The sequence below is a fragment of the Tachysurus vachellii genome, chromosome 21, assembly GCF_030014155.1.
Source record: "Tachysurus vachellii isolate PV-2020 chromosome 21, HZAU_Pvac_v1, whole genome shotgun sequence".
In the NCBI taxonomy this organism is placed as follows: Eukaryota; Metazoa; Chordata; class Actinopteri; order Siluriformes; family Bagridae; genus Tachysurus; species Tachysurus vachellii.
This window is the reverse complement of record NC_083480.1, coordinates 4,914,663-4,934,849: the sequence shown is the minus strand read 5'-3', so window position 1 is coordinate 4,934,849 and position 20,187 is coordinate 4,914,663. Positions and strand designations below refer to the sequence as shown.

General features: G+C 40.7%; 1 protein-coding gene across 2 annotated transcripts in view; it reads right to left on the bottom strand.

Annotated features, from left to right (window-relative positions):
• sdk1a (sidekick cell adhesion molecule 1a) overlaps window positions 1–20,187 on the bottom strand; it is a 264,282-nt gene that overhangs the window by 50,553 nt on the left and 193,542 nt on the right. For both annotated transcript variants that reach the window (XM_060896811.1, XM_060896812.1), the window contains exons 11-17: window positions 19,173–19,340; window positions 17,161–17,263; window positions 16,188–16,361; window positions 9,788–9,924; window positions 8,279–8,426; window positions 4,550–4,690; window positions 1,585–1,766 (exon numbers count right to left, since the gene is read on the bottom strand). In XM_060896811.1, the coding sequence (XP_060752794.1) occupies window positions 1,585–1,766; window positions 4,550–4,690; window positions 8,279–8,426; window positions 9,788–9,924; window positions 16,188–16,361; window positions 17,161–17,263; window positions 19,173–19,340 (1,053 nt within the window). The remainder of the gene's footprint in view (window positions 1–1,584; window positions 1,767–4,549; window positions 4,691–8,278; window positions 8,427–9,787; window positions 9,925–16,187; window positions 16,362–17,160; window positions 17,264–19,172; window positions 19,341–20,187) is intronic.

Genomic DNA, 20,187 nt, shown 5'->3' with positions numbered 1-20,187 from the left:
ATAAAAACTTAACATGATTTTCATTTTCTGTTCACTCCAAAAGGCCACAGTTAGACAGGTAGACAGCTGTGCAGCAGCTGGAAGAAATATCTCATTTAAGAGAATATGCTGAGAATATGTCTGTAGTATACATTATACTTTAGGTCTATTGCTTGTATACCACCTACACACTGTATTTGTGAATCGTTCTACATCTTAGAAGTAACAATAATAATTAGTGGTATTAGTCCTATAGGCTCCAAGGGGAATATTATATATTTCTGAAAATAATGTTTCCTGCTGCCAGTCAAGCTTGTAATAACCAATTAAAAGTCTGCTCATAAAAGATGTTTACATATTCAAAATGCATGACTCTGCTTCAAAATCGCCGTCTACGATCAGACTGTACACAATTAACATGACAAAACTGGACAGGAAGGCTGTACCCTGAGCTCAGTTCTTTTTTTTTGGAAGACATTTTTTATGCAGAGAAATGAATCATACAGCTTCAACAGCTTGCAATTGATGTACTTCTTATTTACTGGTAAATAAAGTAATACTTTAAAGAAAACTTTAAAATGAATATCTCTAAATATCTTGTCAGAAATCCTGTCAGATTAGCGTTAATTAGCTGCCTTTAGCCTAACAGTGTCGAGCTGTCTCATGTTACCTAGCTGGCTCGTGGTAGTAAGGAAGATTATGAACATTTATGAAATATTAGTTATATCAGACTTATGAACGCTTTAAACATTAATAATACAAAGGAATCCTCACAGAAATTGTATCAAATTAGCTCATATTAGCCATCAAGAAGCATTAGCAGTGACTTTGAACAATTATAAATAAAAAAAATACTCTCATCTTTAATAAGTAAGAAAATGTATCAGGCTCTGAGGAGTAGCTATTATATATTTCTGGGAAAATCGTTTCATGCTAGCAGTCAAGCTTGTAATAACTCAAATTGAACCAATTAAAAGTCTGCTCTTAAAAGATGTTTACATATTCAAAACGCATGACTTTGCATTAGAATTGCCTTCTGCTGTCAGATTTTATACAAATAACATGAAAAACTGAGAAGCTGATTCAACTCGACATTTCTTAAACCAAATCACTTTGTGACGGGGAAAGCCAAGTCTGGGCTCCAGATTTTAACTTTCATCTTGATACTGAAGAAAGCCACCAAGAAATAAAGACTGCCTAACATTTAGCTGCACAAAGGAAGCCCTTTTACGCATGATAAATTCGGCAAATGAAGTATCTCGGCGTGGTTTCGGTACATTTCCTCTCAATCATCTAAATGACCAATCAGATGTGACTGCAATAGATTTAGCACAGTCTCCTCATTGAAATGAAATTTATGGCAACAGATCAAAAAAAAAGCCCAAGGAATAATTGATGTAATAGTTCTGAACAGGATTAACATCCGCAGAAGTTTTCAGCTTGTGAAATGAATACGGTGTCTGTTTAGGGCCAGCTTTCTTTAAAACGCATTCTCTAGCCAGCTCGTGTCTTGCTGGCCCACTTTCCATCTTGTCATCTGCAAGTTCACCATAAAGGAGTAAAGTTAGCAAGAGTAAGGAAGAAAGAGCGTGATTGAGGTCTTACCTCCCTGGAGCGTGTACTCAACGACAGGCTGGCTGAAGATGCCGAGGCCTGCTCCCGTGTACGCCGCCACCTGGATCTCATACTGTGTCCAGATGATGAGCTCGGTGATGAGGCAGTAGTTGATATCAGGGCTGGTGATATTTTGCTGCTGGTACTCGCCGGGGAGCCCCGCCAGCCGATACCTGTGTTGAGTGAAGAATCGATGAAACCATGAATGAGCAGTTAGCAACAATGATTTCTTCACAGAACGCTGCTTCATTAGAAGTTGTTGCAGGAGGATGTAATAAACAGGCCTTACTTGAAATAAGAAAGGTCTTACTTACTAAGAAATCCTATTTATCACCATTCTGTGCTAAACAGTCAATCATACTCACAATCAGTCAGTCAAACATCAAGAGTGCAGAAGGCGATAAGGGATTTACTTCTAACAGGCCATTAGGTCTCTTAACTACAAATTTCTCTTTATCATGCAATTCTCGTTATTATTCTACGGTGTAGGTGAGGACAGAGAACTGGCAGCCTGAGCAGATGGGTTCCCTGTCAGATGTTCTGTGTCTTTCCTCAGCTACAGGAGGCCTGTAGGGGATGGCTGTTTGGATCACATCACGCTGAACAGGCTTTCATTGCTGTGCCGAGCATCTCAGCTCCTACAGCGAGAGCAGCTGTGGGTACAAGCCATGGTCCCCCAGACACACTGCAGGCCCGGGCAAACACAACCTACTGTAGCGATCAGCACACTCAGAAATTGAGAAAAATTCACCCTGTCTCCTGGAGCCTAAATTTAATGTGTATTAAATCCAAAAAACTGCTGTTCTACTTACTGTACACATTTATTTCCACATAAACCTGTTGTCTTTGTGTTCATGCTACACTCCTAAATTACTCTGTTTTTTTTTGAAGATAATACTTTCTATGTAAGGGAATGGATCTGCAGCCTGAACAGCTTGCCATTAATGTTGTTTGCACTTCTTACTTACTGGTAAGTAAAATAGGAAACAAAGAGACTAAACAAGAACAATGGAGGAGAAAAATAGGTCTTAAATGTTTTGAATAGACTTTTTTATACTCCTGTCAAGTTAGAATATTAGCCGTCGGATTAGCATTGGCAATAACGCTGAAATACAGTTATGAATATGGAAATTCCTGTCAGATTAATGCAGGTTAACTGTTAAAAATGTGTTAAAAACTTGCTATATATATATCCAGGCATTCTGAACAGAAGTGACTAATTTCAAAATGAAAAATATACCACAGAGGCTGTGTGATAGCAGCTATGAGCAATGAAATAAATATAGATAAATTTTACTTTGAATTTCTGTCAGAAACTATGAAGCTAGGGCATGTCTGCTGACTAGCTAGAGATAGCAGGAAAAATCTTGAACAGTTATAAATATCAGTTCTGGAGCAGAGAGGGTAAAGGCGCTTGCTCAAGGGCCAAACAGCGGCAGATTGAACCTCGATCCTTAGTTCAAGAAAGGATTTGCTCATGATGCAAATATACAGAGATTTCGGGTCAAGCAGCTTGGTTGTAGCATCATGGCTTGGGCCTGGGACAGACTCATTAACCTTTATTGATGGCGTAGCTCGTGATTTTGGCAGCAGAATGAATTCAGAGGTTCACACATTCCTTCTGTCTGTCAATTAACTGAGAAATTAATCCAATCTAATTGTGAGAAACTTCATCATGCTGCAAGGATTTATGGAAGGTGAAGGATTTAGTCAGCAGACCTTAACCCAACTGAGTGGCATCTCAGATCCTAAAGAGAAGACTGATGGGACAAACACAACCCGAAAATACACAACAACTGAAGGAAGCCTGGAGTTGGTGATATCAGTAGGTCACTAGCATGATGCAGTTATTGCAAGTGAGGGATATACAACAAAATAATAAATGTCATTTAATTGAAGACTCTTCTAATCTCTTTCAATTCATTTGTGCACCTACAAATCGGTTGGTCTGCCACCAAAGGTGTCATGTTCTAAGTTGTTAGATCTGTTCTAACAGATCTAAATGTAAATATCAAGAAATGAAGGTTGAATTTCTGATCGATGGTCTCATCTTCAGATCTCAAACCTAAATATCTTTGTTGTATAGCATTTCCATGGCTGTTCCAATATTTTTCAAGGAGAAAGTTAGACTAAAATTAAAGCCTAAATTAAAGTTACAACAGATCTTTCAGTGGTACTCTCTAGCTCACTTATTTAGATGGGTAAACCAACTGGCATTGGCTTGTTGTGAGCAGGGTTCCCACTCTTTATCAGAGATCATTTTCCAGGACTTTTCCAGGACATTTCAAATTTAGCAAAAAAAAAGACAAGGCTCACAGATTCACGGCCTAAACTAATATTTTCTTCTCTCCAGAAGTCTTAAAAACAACGTACACTTTATGGCTATTACTTAACTATACTTTAAAAGACAATTTGTCATGTGAATGAAATATCAACATTTATAAAATAAAAAGACAGCACAAATTAATACCCTTTCCTTTCTCAGGCCAATGCCGTCATGCATGCTTTAGTTTGCTGTGCATTCCCCTTGCACATGATATTCAGATTAACAAGGTTAATATAACCTGCTTACCCGTCACCATTTGCTGAAAACATTCGAGCACTTAAACCATTCCTAGCACCTGAAACCGCCAACACAAGACAGCGTCATCCGTCACAGCGAGATTAAACAGCATAACAAAAAACCCGTCAAAACTCAGCGTCCCTGTACAGAGCGCTTTCTGTTACTAACGTTAATTGTTTCGACCAATTGTAGACTGTTCTTTAAATGATCAAGAACATTTAAAAATAATAATTTTCCAGGACAACAAGATTTTTTTTCCAGGACAATTTATGTTTACTCTCATTTTCCATGTGTTTTCCAGGACTGGAACATTGATCATTAATTTTCCAGGATTTCCAGGTTTTCCACGACGTGTGGGAACCCTTTGAGACAGCAGTGTGGTGAAGGTCCTACCTGAGGACGTAACCTCTGAGCACACCATTGAGCTGCGACTCCGGAGGTGGCTGCCACTGCACCATAATGGACTGATTTGTGCGTCCACTGGCCACTATGTTTTTGGGTGGAGCGCTGGGTGGCTCTTCCCGCAGCATCAGTCTACAGAAGAAGAAAGGAGAATAAAAAAACAGAGCACCAACTGCACAGACATTAATTCTTCACATACACACAGAAGTGCTCTTATGTAACTGATTCAGCGCTCACTATTTATTTTTTTTTGGATTTGAGGTTGCTGACTCGCTCTAGGGTATTACAACAACAAAAAAAATTCCTAGTGAGCTGAAAAAATATAACCCTCTGGTCAGAAGTCCATTTCCCAATCTGACTCGCTACGATGCATCCGCCCACTTCATCAAAAGCACTCAAAGCCCTCACTTTTTCCCTGGAAGATCCTCCCTATGCTCAGAGCACCCTGGGGTCCTCTGACCCATAAGGTCACTGCTTTTTCAGCTGTTTTTATTTCTACAGTGCATGACCTGGAATCTGGGACTAGTTTAGGGAATAATCAGTGCCGGTTTGCCTTCTGATCATCCGTTCTCCCTTTTGTTTGGGCTACATTCAGGATTAGCATTTACATGTGGAAACGTATAATCTATCGATCATCAAAGTAGGGCTTTTTTCTGGAAGACAGGCCACTTTATCGCTTTCAGGGGCCTGTGGCGCTCACTTCCGCTCACAATATGCGCTCTGCTGGAGACCGAGGAAGGTTAAAAGCTTAAAAGCTGTGGCCTTTTCGGTGTATGTACATGCTCGGGAATGACATTCATCCTGTCCTGTTCCAAGAGTAAAAAAAAAAACCTTAAGCTTCAAAGCTTTTGCTTTTGTTGTTACGATTTCAACTAACTGTCTGAAAGAGCAATCAGCAAAAACGCGGGTCGAATATTAGTTAACGTTAGTAAATTACAAGCATTAGGGATATCGGTAGATGACCGGGGGTGTCCATACCACCCAAATGTATGCTCTTTTTAATTAATGGAAAATAAAAAAATCTATCAGCGCTGGATGCTTCATAAAGTCCACGGGTTCATTCCACCCTATGTATTTCATGCTAATGGACAGTTAAATCTGCATTAAATTTTAATGGGATCATTGGATTATTCAGATTTATGGTCAGTGCCTTCTTAAAACTCCTTCCACTTGTTATTTCTCCCCAGAAGTCCATTTCATAATTAATGCTCCCTATAACCGATACTGTGGTGCCTCTTGCTCTGTAAATCTGCCTAATCATGGCCATAAGGAAGGAGAGTTGCTCTGCTGGCTCTCAGACACTGTCTCCATGCCCTGTCCTGTCCTTCAAGCAGTATTTACACATTTGCTTCACATAGTCACAGTGAATCACTGGACATTAAACATCTGCTTTGGTGCATAAACAATGCAAAGAAGCGGACCATTAATTTGTCTACAGCATGTGCCACATATAGCCACTAGGGACGACGGGGGCTAATGGAACGGCCTAAAAGAGTCTGGCAGCGAATAAAACACAGTCAGTTAATCATACCTGGTGTTTAAAGTCCACTGGTTATTAATGGACCCCTCTATCAATGGTAGAGCTTGAGTGATCACTAGGATTTTACATTTGGAGCCCGATGCTCATGGTAGGTTTTGGCAAGCAAGACATGTTGAGCACAAAAACCCAGCGGCATATAAACAGGAAAGTACGTGTGTGCATGATTGTGTGTGTCCGTGTGTGTGTGTGTGCATGCAAGCTCATTATCCGCTGTTCCGGTATGTTTTTATGGCCTCGTCAGGCATTTATGGTTGCCTCTGCTTAATAAGGCCAAAAAGGACAGATGTGACAGCATGCAGGAAGACATATGCCTGCAGGGAGAAGAGTGATTGGCTCCTTCAAGGCACTAGTCTTAGCTCAACTGTGTCCCCAAGCTGACTGTCTTCAGAAAAGTGCCTGACACGGTCTAGTTTGCTGTATTAGACACTTCTGCTTGCCGTATTAGACACTTCTTTTAAAAAAAAAAGAACATATTCGGTGGTGCAACCCTCCATATTTGAGCAAAAGATCCTTGGCCTCCAGATTAAACACCTCTGCCCGTTGTATCACACACTTCCAGTAAAAAAAACAAAGATTTATTCTCATAAATAAATATCCAGTACATTTGGCTGAACACCACGAAGTATATTTGATTAAAGAAAGAAAAAAAAAACTCAGTCAGGTCCTAATTCAACCTCTTTCTCAAATAAGAATTAAAACACACTCAGTCATATTCCCACAGCTAAAAGTAGCTTAATTGTGCTAGATGAACTAATAAGAGCCGAAGCGCAAATTGTCAGGTATTAATCATGCACCTGTTTGGTAATGAAACAAAACCCAGCAGTGATCAGCTCCAGTGAAAACCCAGTCATGGCAATAATTGCTAAATGAAAGCAAAAGAAAAATTAAGTGGTTTGGACAGACTTAACTTGAACCTCCTGGGACGTGTTTCTGTGAAATGAACTGAGGTTATGCACAAATTAAAAATCTACCCCAGCTCTTTAAAATACTTTCATTAGATTCCGAGCCCGTGTTAACCCGGACGACATTAACTAACTGCAGAACTAAAATAAAATGTGTAATAGTGGAGTGCGACCACTACAACTATACAGGTTGCTGTGTATGGATCTGTGGTAGACATTTTATCACTGTTTTGGGAACAAGAAGAGAGTCAAGGAGGACAGATGGAAGAGCGAGGCTATCAGCCATGTTGTAAGATTAGTATTGTGCTTGGTTGAGAATGATTTTAATGTTGGCGAACTTGCTCCTCTCCATGTTTGCTTTTACTGGAATTGTTTTCTCACAATCACACACATTAAACGGATTAAACGGTTTGCCCCATGACATCAGCTGCACCACAGTTACCTTTAAGACTCTGTATCCTGTTTAGCTCGGAGCGAGAATTCTGAACGTGTTAAATAAAAACCCGCTATTTATATCCAGGCGTTCTGAACAGAAGTGACTAATTTCGAAATGAAAAATATGCCACCGAGGCCGTGTGATAGCAGTTTCGTTCCTTTTCCCTGAGCAGAGGTGCAATGTTTTAGCATGTCTGGCGCTGATAAGGGCTGCTGGTGTGAGCGGGACCGAGGTGTCTGCCACCCACAGCTCCGGGCTGTGTGGATGTGAGCTGCTCCAGGCGCTGATTACAGCACAATGTGTGAGCACGAGCCTGCCACTCCACTGCCCCAAACCGTACGCGTGTTCACCGCACACTGAGAGCGCTACAGGGCTATGACAGAAGAAATCACATTTCAAATCACAGTACAGTGGAGCTGTATAAGTGGGATATATTTATCCTTCCTGGATCAGAATAAGATAGCAAGGACTTCTTCTTGGTGCTGGTGCTTCCAAATAAATGGATTGCAACTGTCAGCTAATTCAATGCAGTGCTAAATTATGCTTTTTTTTTTTTTTTTATGCTATGTTTTAAATCATAGCAGGCATTGTGAGATAAATCTCGCGCTTTCTCTGAGTCACTTTCTCAGAAAATGACAGTTCTCGATGAACGTTACTCAAGCTCGTGTCTTCATCCTTATTCAGGTCGCAGGCGGCTGAGCTGAAGTGTGAAGTCAATATACATATCTAAGCCTATTTGTTTACTTACTTTGGTGTCTTTGGAAAGGAAAAAAAGAAATTTTGACAGCTTATTCTCCTTTGATGACTTAATAAAAAAAAAAAATCATAAAAATGCTGCTTACCGGTTTGTCTCACCGCTGTATTGTCCTTTCCCCACTTGATTGACAGCACAGACTCTGAACTGGTAGGTTCGTGCCGGAGTGAGACCAGTCACCTCGGCCGTCGTAAGCGTCGGATCCACGTTGGGCAAGTACACCCTCCACGGAGAATCTGAAATCACACAAAGAGACGTTCGTTCAGAGAAATACCGACTTGTAGCTACTGAGTGTATTTCATGTAGCTGTCTTATTCGCTTAGGAAAAGGCTCTAACCCAGGCTCCTAATCACACATCTTTTTCAAGCCTGGATTCCCCACAAGAACACAAGTAATTATTAATACTTAATGATCGGATCAAACAACACCAGGCTCTTCAGAGAAATTAGCCTGGAATATTATACAAAAGGATTGCGTCAGGGATTTGTAATCAAAGCATATTAAAGCAGGGTTACACTTTATTATAAGAGACAGCGCCGATGCTCAACTACTGACAGATCGTTCGTTGGCGGATCTACTACCGATGTATGGACTGGAGAAGAAGTAGAGATGAGTCAGAAAAGCAGGGATGGGGAAAATAACTCACACACTCACACTGAGCCTGCGTACACCGTTAAATCCACAATTTATCTATGATTGTGTTTCGTCGTGTTCGAAATTCCATGCCAGGAAAAATGAGTGTGATGGCAATGACTGGGCGAACATCAGCGCTTTTATTTATTCCAATAGTAAAGTACTTCATTTGGAAAAGCCTGGTTTGAGTAAACGCTCTCAAATGCTGGCATCATGGGGAATGACGTGGTAAAATGAAGAGATGTTTAGAAGCAAGCTTTCGTCTGTCAGTGCCTACAGGTGGTTCTGACGTACTAGGGGCAGACACCTCCACCACCACCTCCACCTCCACCAGAGCCCATTCCTCACTGTCCTCTCACACCCAAGCACATTAATCTGGTCTATTCTAGCATGATGGTAGTGATGGAGTGTCTCGGTACTTCTATACATCTCTGTTCTGTCGCAAGACAGCTATTTAAGTAAGATCAACCTTCTTTATCTAGTATAATTTATCTTTATCTAAGTGCATTCTCATTCTACCAAGCACTCACTCAGTGTGTGTGTGTGTATGTTTTAGGAGTTGGATGGAATATACCATCTGGGATGTGGCAGCTTACTGGTTAAGGTGTTGGAATCCCAGGTCCAACAAGCTGGGCCCCTGAGCGAGGCCCTTAACCCTCAGTTGTGCTAAAAATAAAATGAGCTAAAAATATAAGTCCCTCTGGATAAGGGTATGTGTCAAATGTGTACTAGTCAGGTGGTGAAAAGAAACTTTTGTAAACAATGTGCTTTAGTTGAACTTTTTGAACTAGCTGAACTTTTGTCAACAGTTTGTCATCAGTCTGATTACTTTTTGATTTATTATTTTGCACAGTTATTGACCCCAGTGTAGTGTCACAGTATGGCAGGAATGTGTTTTAGCTTATAAAAATGAGCTTATAAATAAATAAATAGTCATGTGAGATGCCAGAAAGCAAACACGTACTGTTCTCAGAGAGCTCCACAATGTAGTGCAGCAGAGGGCTGTTGCCATCGAAGGGCCTCATCCAGGACAAGTGTACGCTGCGGCTGTCGGTGGCGTTCAGGCTGGCCTGCAGGTTCCGAGGTGAGTGAGGCAGCTCTCTGTGAAGAGAGAAAACAGCCAAGCACATTTAGAGTCAATACACACACATACACAAACACAAACACATGCACACACACACACACACGCAAAAACTGTCCGATTCCAAATTCCTCTGCATGGTCAGTCATGCTCGCCTTGATTCTACTCATCCTTTTTTCCCCTGTACTTTTCGCTTTATTCGTTCGACTTGGCAAGGTTCGGCTGCATCATGCCGCAGTCATGTATCTACAGACTCATCATTATCACTTTTCAGTCTGGGGGAAAGTTTATTTTTGTCTTTAAATTAAACTTAGTGAAAGAATCATCAAAACTCCAGGTTCCATCCCTTCTTTTTTTGTTCTTTCTAACTAGACGATCTCACAGAAGAGCGATATGCATCTTTCATCTTGTGCGTATCTGGTGATGAGGAAAGGAAAAAAAAAGGAAAGAATAGAAACAGAGAGACAAGCAGAGGAAGAAGTGATACGTTCTTTGACTTGTAACTTCACACATTACCACATTCTACTTAAGGAATGTTAAAGTGTCACTAAAGAACTTAAATGTTCCTGGAAAATCTGAACTGGAAACCAAAGCCCAGAAGTAAAGCCTCCAGACTGTAGTTTAAAGCAGTAATGCCTCAATCTCAAGCAATATCTCTGCTGCCATGGTTAAGTAATCTATTGCCAGTGGAAAAATACATGGGACTAAAAAGCCATTTCTCTCTAATGACACGGGCAGCTGTGCTCGAGGGAAGGCAGGATGAGCCGAGCCACGTGGGAGAGAACCGCTCCAATGCCATTTTCCACACAACCCACCTTCAGGAGAAACGTCTCAAACTGTTAATAAGGACCGAACGGTGCCACAGACAGATAAAGTGTTTTAATCATAGTGCTCCATGATTCTCCACAAATCTACAGGAACGCCCCCGACGCTGGTTCTGACCTCCCGTGTCCGTTTTAGCAATGTTTATTTTAGCTGTGAATTTTTAACTTCAGAACCGAGACTTGCTTTAAGCAATAAATGTTAAGCAAAAAACAGTTTTATTTAGCGTTAAGAGATCAAAAGGGAAATCAGACACTGAGCTTCGGAGCCCAGCGGTCAGAAACCTTTTTAAAGACGAATGCACCGATCACGCAGCATTCGGAAAAATAAACAGATAACTTGTATAACGCCGGAATATACATCTCCAACTACAACTATACATCAATATCAATATCAGAAGGCTGAAAAGAAAAGAGAGAGAGAGAGAAAAAAAAAAAAAACACCACAGAAACACTATTAGCAGCCTGCTGCTTTCCAAATGTTTTTGAATGTTAGAGTTCTAAAATAGAAACGGAAAGCACTTGATGGAAAGGGTATGGTGTAAAAGCTTCCACTAAAACAACTAAAAATAGGCTAATCGACAAAGTTCCTGTTGTACCTGCAGGCGAGCATGTGAACACACAAAAACTGCTGCTGTTGTAGCATCATGAGCAGTGGAGAGAGAGAGAGAGAGAGAGAGAGAGAGAGAGAGAGAGAGAGAGAGAGAGAGAGAGAGAGAGAGAGAGAGAAATAGAGCAATAGAGAGAGAGAGAGATAAAGAGAGAGAGAGAGAGAGAGAGAGAGAGAGAGAGAGAGAGAGAGAGAGAGAGAGAGAGAGAGAGAGAGAGAGAGAGAGAGAGAGAGAGAGAGAGAGAGAGAGAGAGAGAGAGAGAGAGAGAGAGAGAGAGAGAGAGAGAGAGAGAGAGAGAGAGAGAGAGAGAGAGAGAGAGAGAGATAAAGAGAGAGAGAGAGAGAGAGAGAGAGAGAGAGAGAGAGAGAGAGAGAGAGAGAAAGAGAGACAGAATGATAGAGACAGAGACAGAGGGAGAGATAAAGAGAGAGAGAAAAAAAGAGAGAGAGATAGAGAGAGAGAAAAAGAGAGAGAGAGAGATAGAGAGAGAGAGAGAAAAGAGAGAGAGAGAGAGAGAGAGAGAGAGAGAGAGAGAGAGAAATAGAGAGAGAGAGAGAGAGAGAGAGAGAGAGAGAGAGAGAGAGAGAGAGAGAGAGAGAGAGAGAAATAGAGAGAGAGAGAGAGAGAGAGAGAGACTGAGAGAGAGAGAGAGAGAGAGAGAGAGAGAGAGAGAGAGGGAGAGAGAGAGAAAGATAGAGACAGAATGATAGAGACAGAGACATTCTGCCTTCCCTGGAGCTTCAAAGCCACTGTATCACAGCCAAACAAGCCAAGAAATGACTGTTACTTTGTTGAGACAACAGATTACTAGAGATTTTGTTAAGATAACAGATTACAGGCATTTTCCCATGTGTCACTAAGTACCAAAACTCTTAGTATCACACAATAAATGTTCCATTGGGTCATTTCACTGGTATCCCCTGGCATTACACTCTTTCCTTGCTCCAGCACACACAACACACACAACACACACACACACACCTCCTAGAATGACTTTCCGCACCATGCGTTTTGTGTCGTCCAGCTACTGTATAAAGCGACGACTGAAACTTTCGAAAACGCAAAGAAAAATAGATTCATTGTTATTCCACAACGTTATTCACAACCATAACGTGAACATCATTTCTGATAATTACGCTACGCTTTTCATTAGAAAGGAAAATGTTTGGAGAGAGCAAAAAAAAAAAAAAAAGACACAAGGCAAAGAATAGCAAAAATTACATTCGTTCCTTTAAAAAAAACATTCGAGTACTTCAACCGAGCCGACATCTCTACATACGACGCGGAAATTCACAAAAGGAAGGCAGTTAGCGTATTTTTACGTAATGCACACTGCATGCTACTTTGCACAATGAACAGGGCTGGATAATAGGAAATAAAAACAGCTGGAAAGCAAAGGGAAAAGGTCACACCACTGGTATGTTTGTGCTGAAGAACATTTCTCTGCTGAAATTCCTGCACTGATTATACACTACTGTAGCCGTTATTATTCTCGTTGTTGTTTAGCTAATTGCATGAGCATGTGTTGACTAAAGTGTTCCTAACTGAGAAAAATGCTTCTGTACGTGATTAAATTGGGCACAAGGTGGCTTTTTACAACAGCAAGAATAACCGATATATACTAGAGTTTCGACAGAGCGTTCTGTAACACTTTATATGTACACGATGCCTACGCTGGGCCTTCAAAACACATTCATAAGAAGTACATTATGTCTTAAATAAATAACTTTATCAGGTGAAATTCAAGGTTTTTAATGTGGACAGAGCTGAAAAAGAACCTTATAGACTGTTTTATCTATAATATTTAATTCAATTACATTTCTCAAATAAAATCTATTTGTCTAGCACTTTTGACAATGAACATTGTGTCCAAGCAGCTTTACATAAGTATAGAAGGTCATCATACAAATTCTAACAAATAATTAATAAATAATAAAATAACAGTTAAATTTAGTTAAATACATTCTCATAAAACAGTTAAATACATTCTCGGTTTGGCAGACACCCTTATCCAGAGCAACATACATTTTATACAATTGCGGGTTAAGGGCCTTGCTCAAAGTTCATAACTTCCCAATTGGTAAACTAGCACCTTAACCACTAAGCTACCACATCTAACACCCAAACACTTAAGGAGATTTAAGTGCAGTCTAAGTGGAATCATGTGGAATTAGCACTTGTGAATAAATAGGATTTGAATCTTGTTCTAAATGTGATGATGGAGTTTGAATTTGGTGAGAGTCTGAATGCGGTGAGAGTTTGAATGTGGTGAGTGAGTCTGAATGTAGTGAGAGAGTCTGAATGTGGTGAGAGTCTGGATGTGCTGAGAGAGTTTGAATTTGGTGAGAGTTTGAATGTGGTGAGAGTCTGAATGTGGGGAGAGAATCTGAATGTGGTGAGAGTCTGAATGTGGTGAGAGTCTGAATGTGGTTACAGAGTCTGAATGAGGTGAGGGAGTCAAAATGTGCTGAGAGTCTGAATGTGGTGAGGGTCTGAATGTGGTGAGAGTCTGAGTGTGGGGAGAGAATCTGAATGTGGTGAGAGTCTGAATGTGGTGAGAGTCTGAATGTGGTTACAGAGTCTGAATGAGGTGAGGGAGTCAAAATGTGCTGAGAGTCTGAATGTGGTGAGGGTCTGAATGTGGTGAGAGTCTGAATGTGGCGAGAGTCTGAGTGTGGTGAGAGAATCTGAATGAGGTGAGGGAGTCTAAATGTGGGGAGAGTCTGAATGTGGTTACAGAGTCTGAATGAGGTGAGGGAGTCAAAATGTGCTGAGAGTCTGAATGTGGTGAGGGTCTGAATGTTGTGAGAATCTGAATTTGGTGAGGGAGTCTGAATTTGGTGAAAGTCTGAATGTGGAGAGAGTCTGAATGTGGAGAGAGTCTGAATGTGGTGAGAGTCTGAATGTGGTGAGAGTCTGAATGTGGTGAGAGAGTCTGAATGTGGTGAGAGTCTGAATGTGGGGAGGAAGTCTGAATGTGGTGAGAGAGTCTGAATGTGGTGAGAGCCTGAATGTGGGGAGGAAGTCTGAATGTGGTGAGAGCCTGAATGTGGTGAGAGTCTGAATGTGGTGAGAGAGTCTGATATGATTCTATAAAAAAATATAAATAATTTCTGGAAAGTTTCTATCCAGAATTTTCTATGGACTTGGATAGAATAGGAAATCTGACCTTCCTCATGTAATATATTTACTCTTATCCATTTGGATTCACAGTGATGATGAAGGCCTACACGTGCACCATGGATAATGTCCTCACTGCGTCACCACCGCAACATCGTCTGAGCTGAGCTTCCATCCATCTAGGACATCTAAACCTGGTGAGGAACAACCGACCACCCACGCCATGGACTGCTCTCTCTGCTAGCATCAGACAGACACTATCCAGCATAAGATCCAGCTTTTTCTTCTCACAGGCCATCAGACTCAACCCAGTCTTATCTTTCACACACTGCACTTCATCATCTACTTCATCTTGCTGCTTGCACTGATATCAGACTCTTTTTACTTTCCAAAATATCTTCTTATTTTATAGTGTTTTGAATGTGTAATATCTCCCTCTAGGTCACTTTAAGAATGCACAAATATTCCTATTTTTTTATTCTACTTATCATTCTTGCACTGTAGCTCTATGTACAGTATATAGATGCTATATATCTAGAGCCATCTATATATAGATATATATCTATATATGCTTATATATATATATATATATATATATATATATATATATATATATATATATATATATATATATATATTATTATTATTTTTTAATAAATATTTCGTTTTTTAATCAAGCCTACTGGAGCAATATGTTCAAAATCATTTTTTTCCACACATGTTTCTATCTTCAAAGTAAATGTTGATATCAAACCCATTTCCGCTCTCTGAACTGCCCCAAGTGTTCTCATTTTAGATCAGACTTGCAGCCAGAAAATAACTCATTTCTTAATACTGATTAAAAAAATCTCCAATAAGTCGATTTACATTCCGTAAACCTATGTGAGCTCTTTTTTGTTAGCATTTCTGTTTTCACATAGCCTACTAGGAGCAATATATTCATAGCACAGTTCTAAGAAAACAAATAGTAATTTGGTTTTAATGTAAATGTTAATATCAAACCCATTGCTGCTCTCCGAGACGCCACGAATCTCAGAATAAAAGCCAACATTTTAGATCAGACTCAGGCAGAAAAGAATTCCTTTGTATATACGGACTGGTGAAGAGAATAATATCGATTATCTTGTTACAATGGCCTGATATAGTGAAGGAGTTGGATATTTACATTTACAGCATTTAGCAGACACCCTCATACAGAGCGACTAACATTTTTATCTCTTTTTTTTATACAACTGAGCAATTGAGGGTTAAGGGCCTTGCTCAGGGGCCCAGCAGAGGCAGTTTGGTGGACATAGGAATCGAACTCACAACCTTCCGATTGGTAGCCCAACACCTTAACCACTAGGCTACCACATCCCATCACTAAATTGTGATAGCTGAGATAGACAACTGAAAGCGTCAGAGCGCCTCCTCTGGTGTGGATGCTCAAGAGAGACCTACATAATACAGGGCATTTGGTTTTAATGTTATCTGTGTAAATTCTCTAATGTCAACTTACCTAAACAGATGTTAGATGAACTGCTTAGTTATGAAATAAAGGTAAAGAAAGTGTTTAATGACTGCATTTTTTTTACTAACATAGTACATATGATGTTAGATGCTAGCTCTCAGTATGAGACTCGGTCATCATGAGCTTTACAATGCCCAGTATATATAAATATAAATATAGTAACTGGAAAAGAATCATCATCAAGCAGGAGTTAATTAACAGGAAGCTTGTTTGGAGCTTACATCACTTCCAGGCGTGCAGCTTTGGAGTCATTGCCGGCGAGTGAAATCACATCGCAAGTGTAATCGCCTATATCCCCTGACCAGGTCTGAGAGATGTGCAGGGAGCCTTGCTGCACGCTAATCCGTCCTCCTCTGGATTGTCCGACCGCCTCGCCACCTTTCTTCCACACAAACCTGCACGAGAACATGACAGAGAGAAGAAGAAGGAGACAGAAGTGAGACAGTGAGAGAAGAAGAGCGCAATGAAAGAGGGAAACAGAATAGGGAGAATAAGGGGGAAAAAAGTGGAGGAAAGACAGCCAGGATATTAAGAGAGTCAAGAGAGAGATGAGAGAGAGAAAGGAGAGAGAGAGGTGACAGAGAAGAAAGAGAGGAGAAGAGGAGAGGAGAGAGTGAGAAGAGAGTGAGGAGAGAGAGAGAGAGAGAGAGAGAGAGAGAGAGAGAGAGAGAGAGAGAGAGAGAGAGAGAGACAGAGACAGAGAGAGAGAGAGAGAGGTGACAGAGTGGAAATTGAGAAGAGGGAGACAGAGAGAGAGAGAGAGAGAGAGAGAGAGAGAGAGAGAGAGAGAGAGAGAGAGAGAGAGAGGAAAGAAAGAGGCCATGGAACGAACAGCAAGACAGAGAGAGAGAGAGAGAGAGAGAGAGAGAGAGAGAGAGACAGAGAGAGAGAGAGAGAGAGAGAGAGAGGGAGGAAAGAAAGAGGCCATGGAACGAACAGCAAGACAGAGAGAATGAGACAGAGGGATAAAGAGAGGACAGGAGCAGGAAACGCATGAGTGCTTCATTACACCAATTTCCTGCATATTAGCGCTGAATTAGGTTTACAGCATAACGGATTGCATTTTGAATCTACTTAACGTGGCATGGGCTGGCACTTCTAATTAACATTATACTTCGTATGGATGAGGCAAGCCTGGCCTCAGGGAGCGAAGTCTGAACACGCCAGCGTCCAGACGTATATATCACCACCCACCTTACGTGAACGCGTGCATCATGGACGGCGCCACATTCCAAAATGGCCGTCGTTCCCTTGATGACACGCCGGTCCACAGGAGGCTGGGAAATGTAGGTGCGACCTTACGGGAAGACACAGAACCATTTAATACAGGCACATGCACTGTGACAAAAAAGCATATTAGATGGAAATTAGCATAAAAAACGTGTTATGATGCACATCCAGATTTTAACTAGAATATTTACTTGAGCCAGTCTGGCTAACATTTACATTTCAATGCAACTTCGTGTATGTTCGCTTAACGACATGTGGCTAATTTTAGCCTCAGCTTATTCTCGCAAACTGTCTCTAGAAAGTCTGCTAACAAAACACTGCAAAAGAAAACAGCCGTAATCTTTTCATACGAAGTGTCATGTGTACTCATGGCTTTAAATAGAACTCTTATATAACTTTAAAAAGCAGAGAAGTTGTGAACTTTGGCTGGAGCAATCAGTGTTTAAAAAGTGTTTCTCGCTCAGAAACTGTTGATTACACACTTTCACTAGGGCAAATGTCTAGTACCACTTCTGACCATGCAGTTATTTATTTTGAATTTCTATTGACTTGTTAGAAACTTACTACAGTATATGGGACATGTTCTATAGACCTGATTCTATAAGTTCCTGGTGTTTGGTTGTGTCCATGTTCAGTGATGGTTGATATGAAGCTCATATGAAAGCTCGTATTTCTGTTTTCCTAGAAAACTCGGGGGCAATCATTTCATTCGAAAAGTTCCAAAAAAACAAAAACTGTTGTTTAATTCCAAACGAATGTTTCTTTCTTCAAAGCAAATGCTTTATATATAATAACAAACTCATTTCAGCTCCATAAGGGCCTTGTACAGGGGCCCAGCAGCTTAGTGGACTCAAACTCACAACCTTCTGTTCAGTAGTCCAACACCTTAAACACTAAGCTTCCACATCCCTCAGAGATGCCCCAGGTGTTTGGTCAATAACCACTTTAACTTCAACGACTAAAATTGTGTCATCAACAGAGGGGGAAAAAACGTGTCTCACACTGAAAGCCAACAGAGTCCTGATTCATTTTAGATCAGACTTTCAGCAATAAAAGAATTCATTTGTTTATACTGATTGAAACTGAAATAACCCATAAGCTGATATACATTCAGCTGGAGCAGGGGAACACCAGAGTATTGGTGAAAAGGGTTAACGACGCCACATAGATTTCACACGTTTGCATAAATCCTGACCACCAGTTCCGATCAGATATCTAATACTGCTTGGGTAGAAGATTTAAGCCTCAAAGTAAACCTGATCCCTTATACAAAGAGTAACGTGATCGGCATCACAAATGTGTCAGATGTGTTTTGAATTTAAAAAGTGACCTAGAAATTAATGCTAAATATTCGAGGTGAACCTGTCTTTAAAAAAAAAAAAAAAAAGAAAAAAGTCTGGTCTCAGACATTTGGCTGCCCGTTTTAAGGGAAATTCTTTCACTTTCTAAAGCTCGTGAGCACCTAAACATACCAAACAAACATATCAGATGCTTTATGTACGTCACCATGTATCATGTTGTGTTTTAATATCGTATCATTTTTTTAAACAGATTTGATACGTAATGAAAAAAAGAATACAACCGGCCCAAATAACCATAAGGCAAAGCCAATGTAAGCCAATCGAACGCTTATTAACGTTTTTAGCTCCACGCATTCATCAGACTTTCATAACTACATATCTTTCCTATTATTTTAAGTCTAGTTAATGAATAATTCATAGATACAACTGATTAATAATAAGATTTCAGATAAATAACCGGATAGCAAGCTGCGAGTTCATTTGTAAAAATGGAATCTCAGTGAAATTACTCCTAAGGCTTAAGATTCCTAAGCCTCTGGTTATTACTCCTTCTCCACGTTTGTTTCTTTAGTAACAGATACGCTGTAGAGAGAAGAGCAGATTTTTGTGCATTGCAGCTCTACATCCTGAGAATGTGTGTGTGTGTGTGTTAGCATGAGGAAACAAATATCTTACTCCACACAGTGAGCTCTGCGCTGGCGTTGATTGCACCCTCTCCGTTAGCAGCGTAGCAGGTGTAGGTCCCCGCGTCCTGCAGCGCCACCGGCTGCACCTGCAGTCCCCCAGACTCAAGTAGCATGAAGCGTGGTATTTGTACCGAGCCACTGGCTAGTATCTGTGAATCTGTAAACACACACACACACACACACACACACACAGTGTACAGTGTCTCATTTCTGTGACGACGAAAGGATTAACAAAGTATCATGAGTGGCTGTTTAGCTGTGCTTGATGTTTTATTACACGCTTAAAGTTTTCCCAGAGGGAAATTCTTCAGTTCAGCCTGTCTCATTAGGAGAGCTCCATGTACATAATTGGGAAGGCTATGGAAATGACTTCATGAATAAAAGCCAGAAACAGTGCTGGGGTACAAAGAGAGATTTGTAGTGCGCACTTGCACAAAATGATCTTTGTTTTATTGCCAATCAGCCTCAACAAAGACGTTTTAATAGCGTCGTGTCTGACGATTTGTCGTCTTCAGCTAAAGAGCACTAAAAAGCCCCTGCGAGTGATAAACAACTTTGATAAAATAGCTGACATGATGTGCAGAATTAAATTGATGTATGATTCACCCACCCACCCATCCATCCATCCATCCATCCATCCATCCATCCATCCATCCATCCATCCATTTATTCAAGCTTTTCAGGGAATACACTGTGGATGGAATAGCAGTCCATCACAGGGCAAAACAACATTCACACACTCGTTCACAAACTCTGAACAGTTTACTCAGGGCAATCTACCTACTGCCATGTTTTTTAGAAGCGGGGGGAAGCTGGAGGAAAAAAATATGGGGAAAAACACAACAACGTGGAACATGGAACATGAGGAGAACATGCACGCTGGCCCTGGAGACATGAGGACGCACTGTGCATACATACAAAAAAAACTTCCCTCTGTCCTCCTTAAGAAGGTTTTCCATAGCCACTGTTATCCCAGGGTTAAGTGCAGCTTCTTTGCTATATAC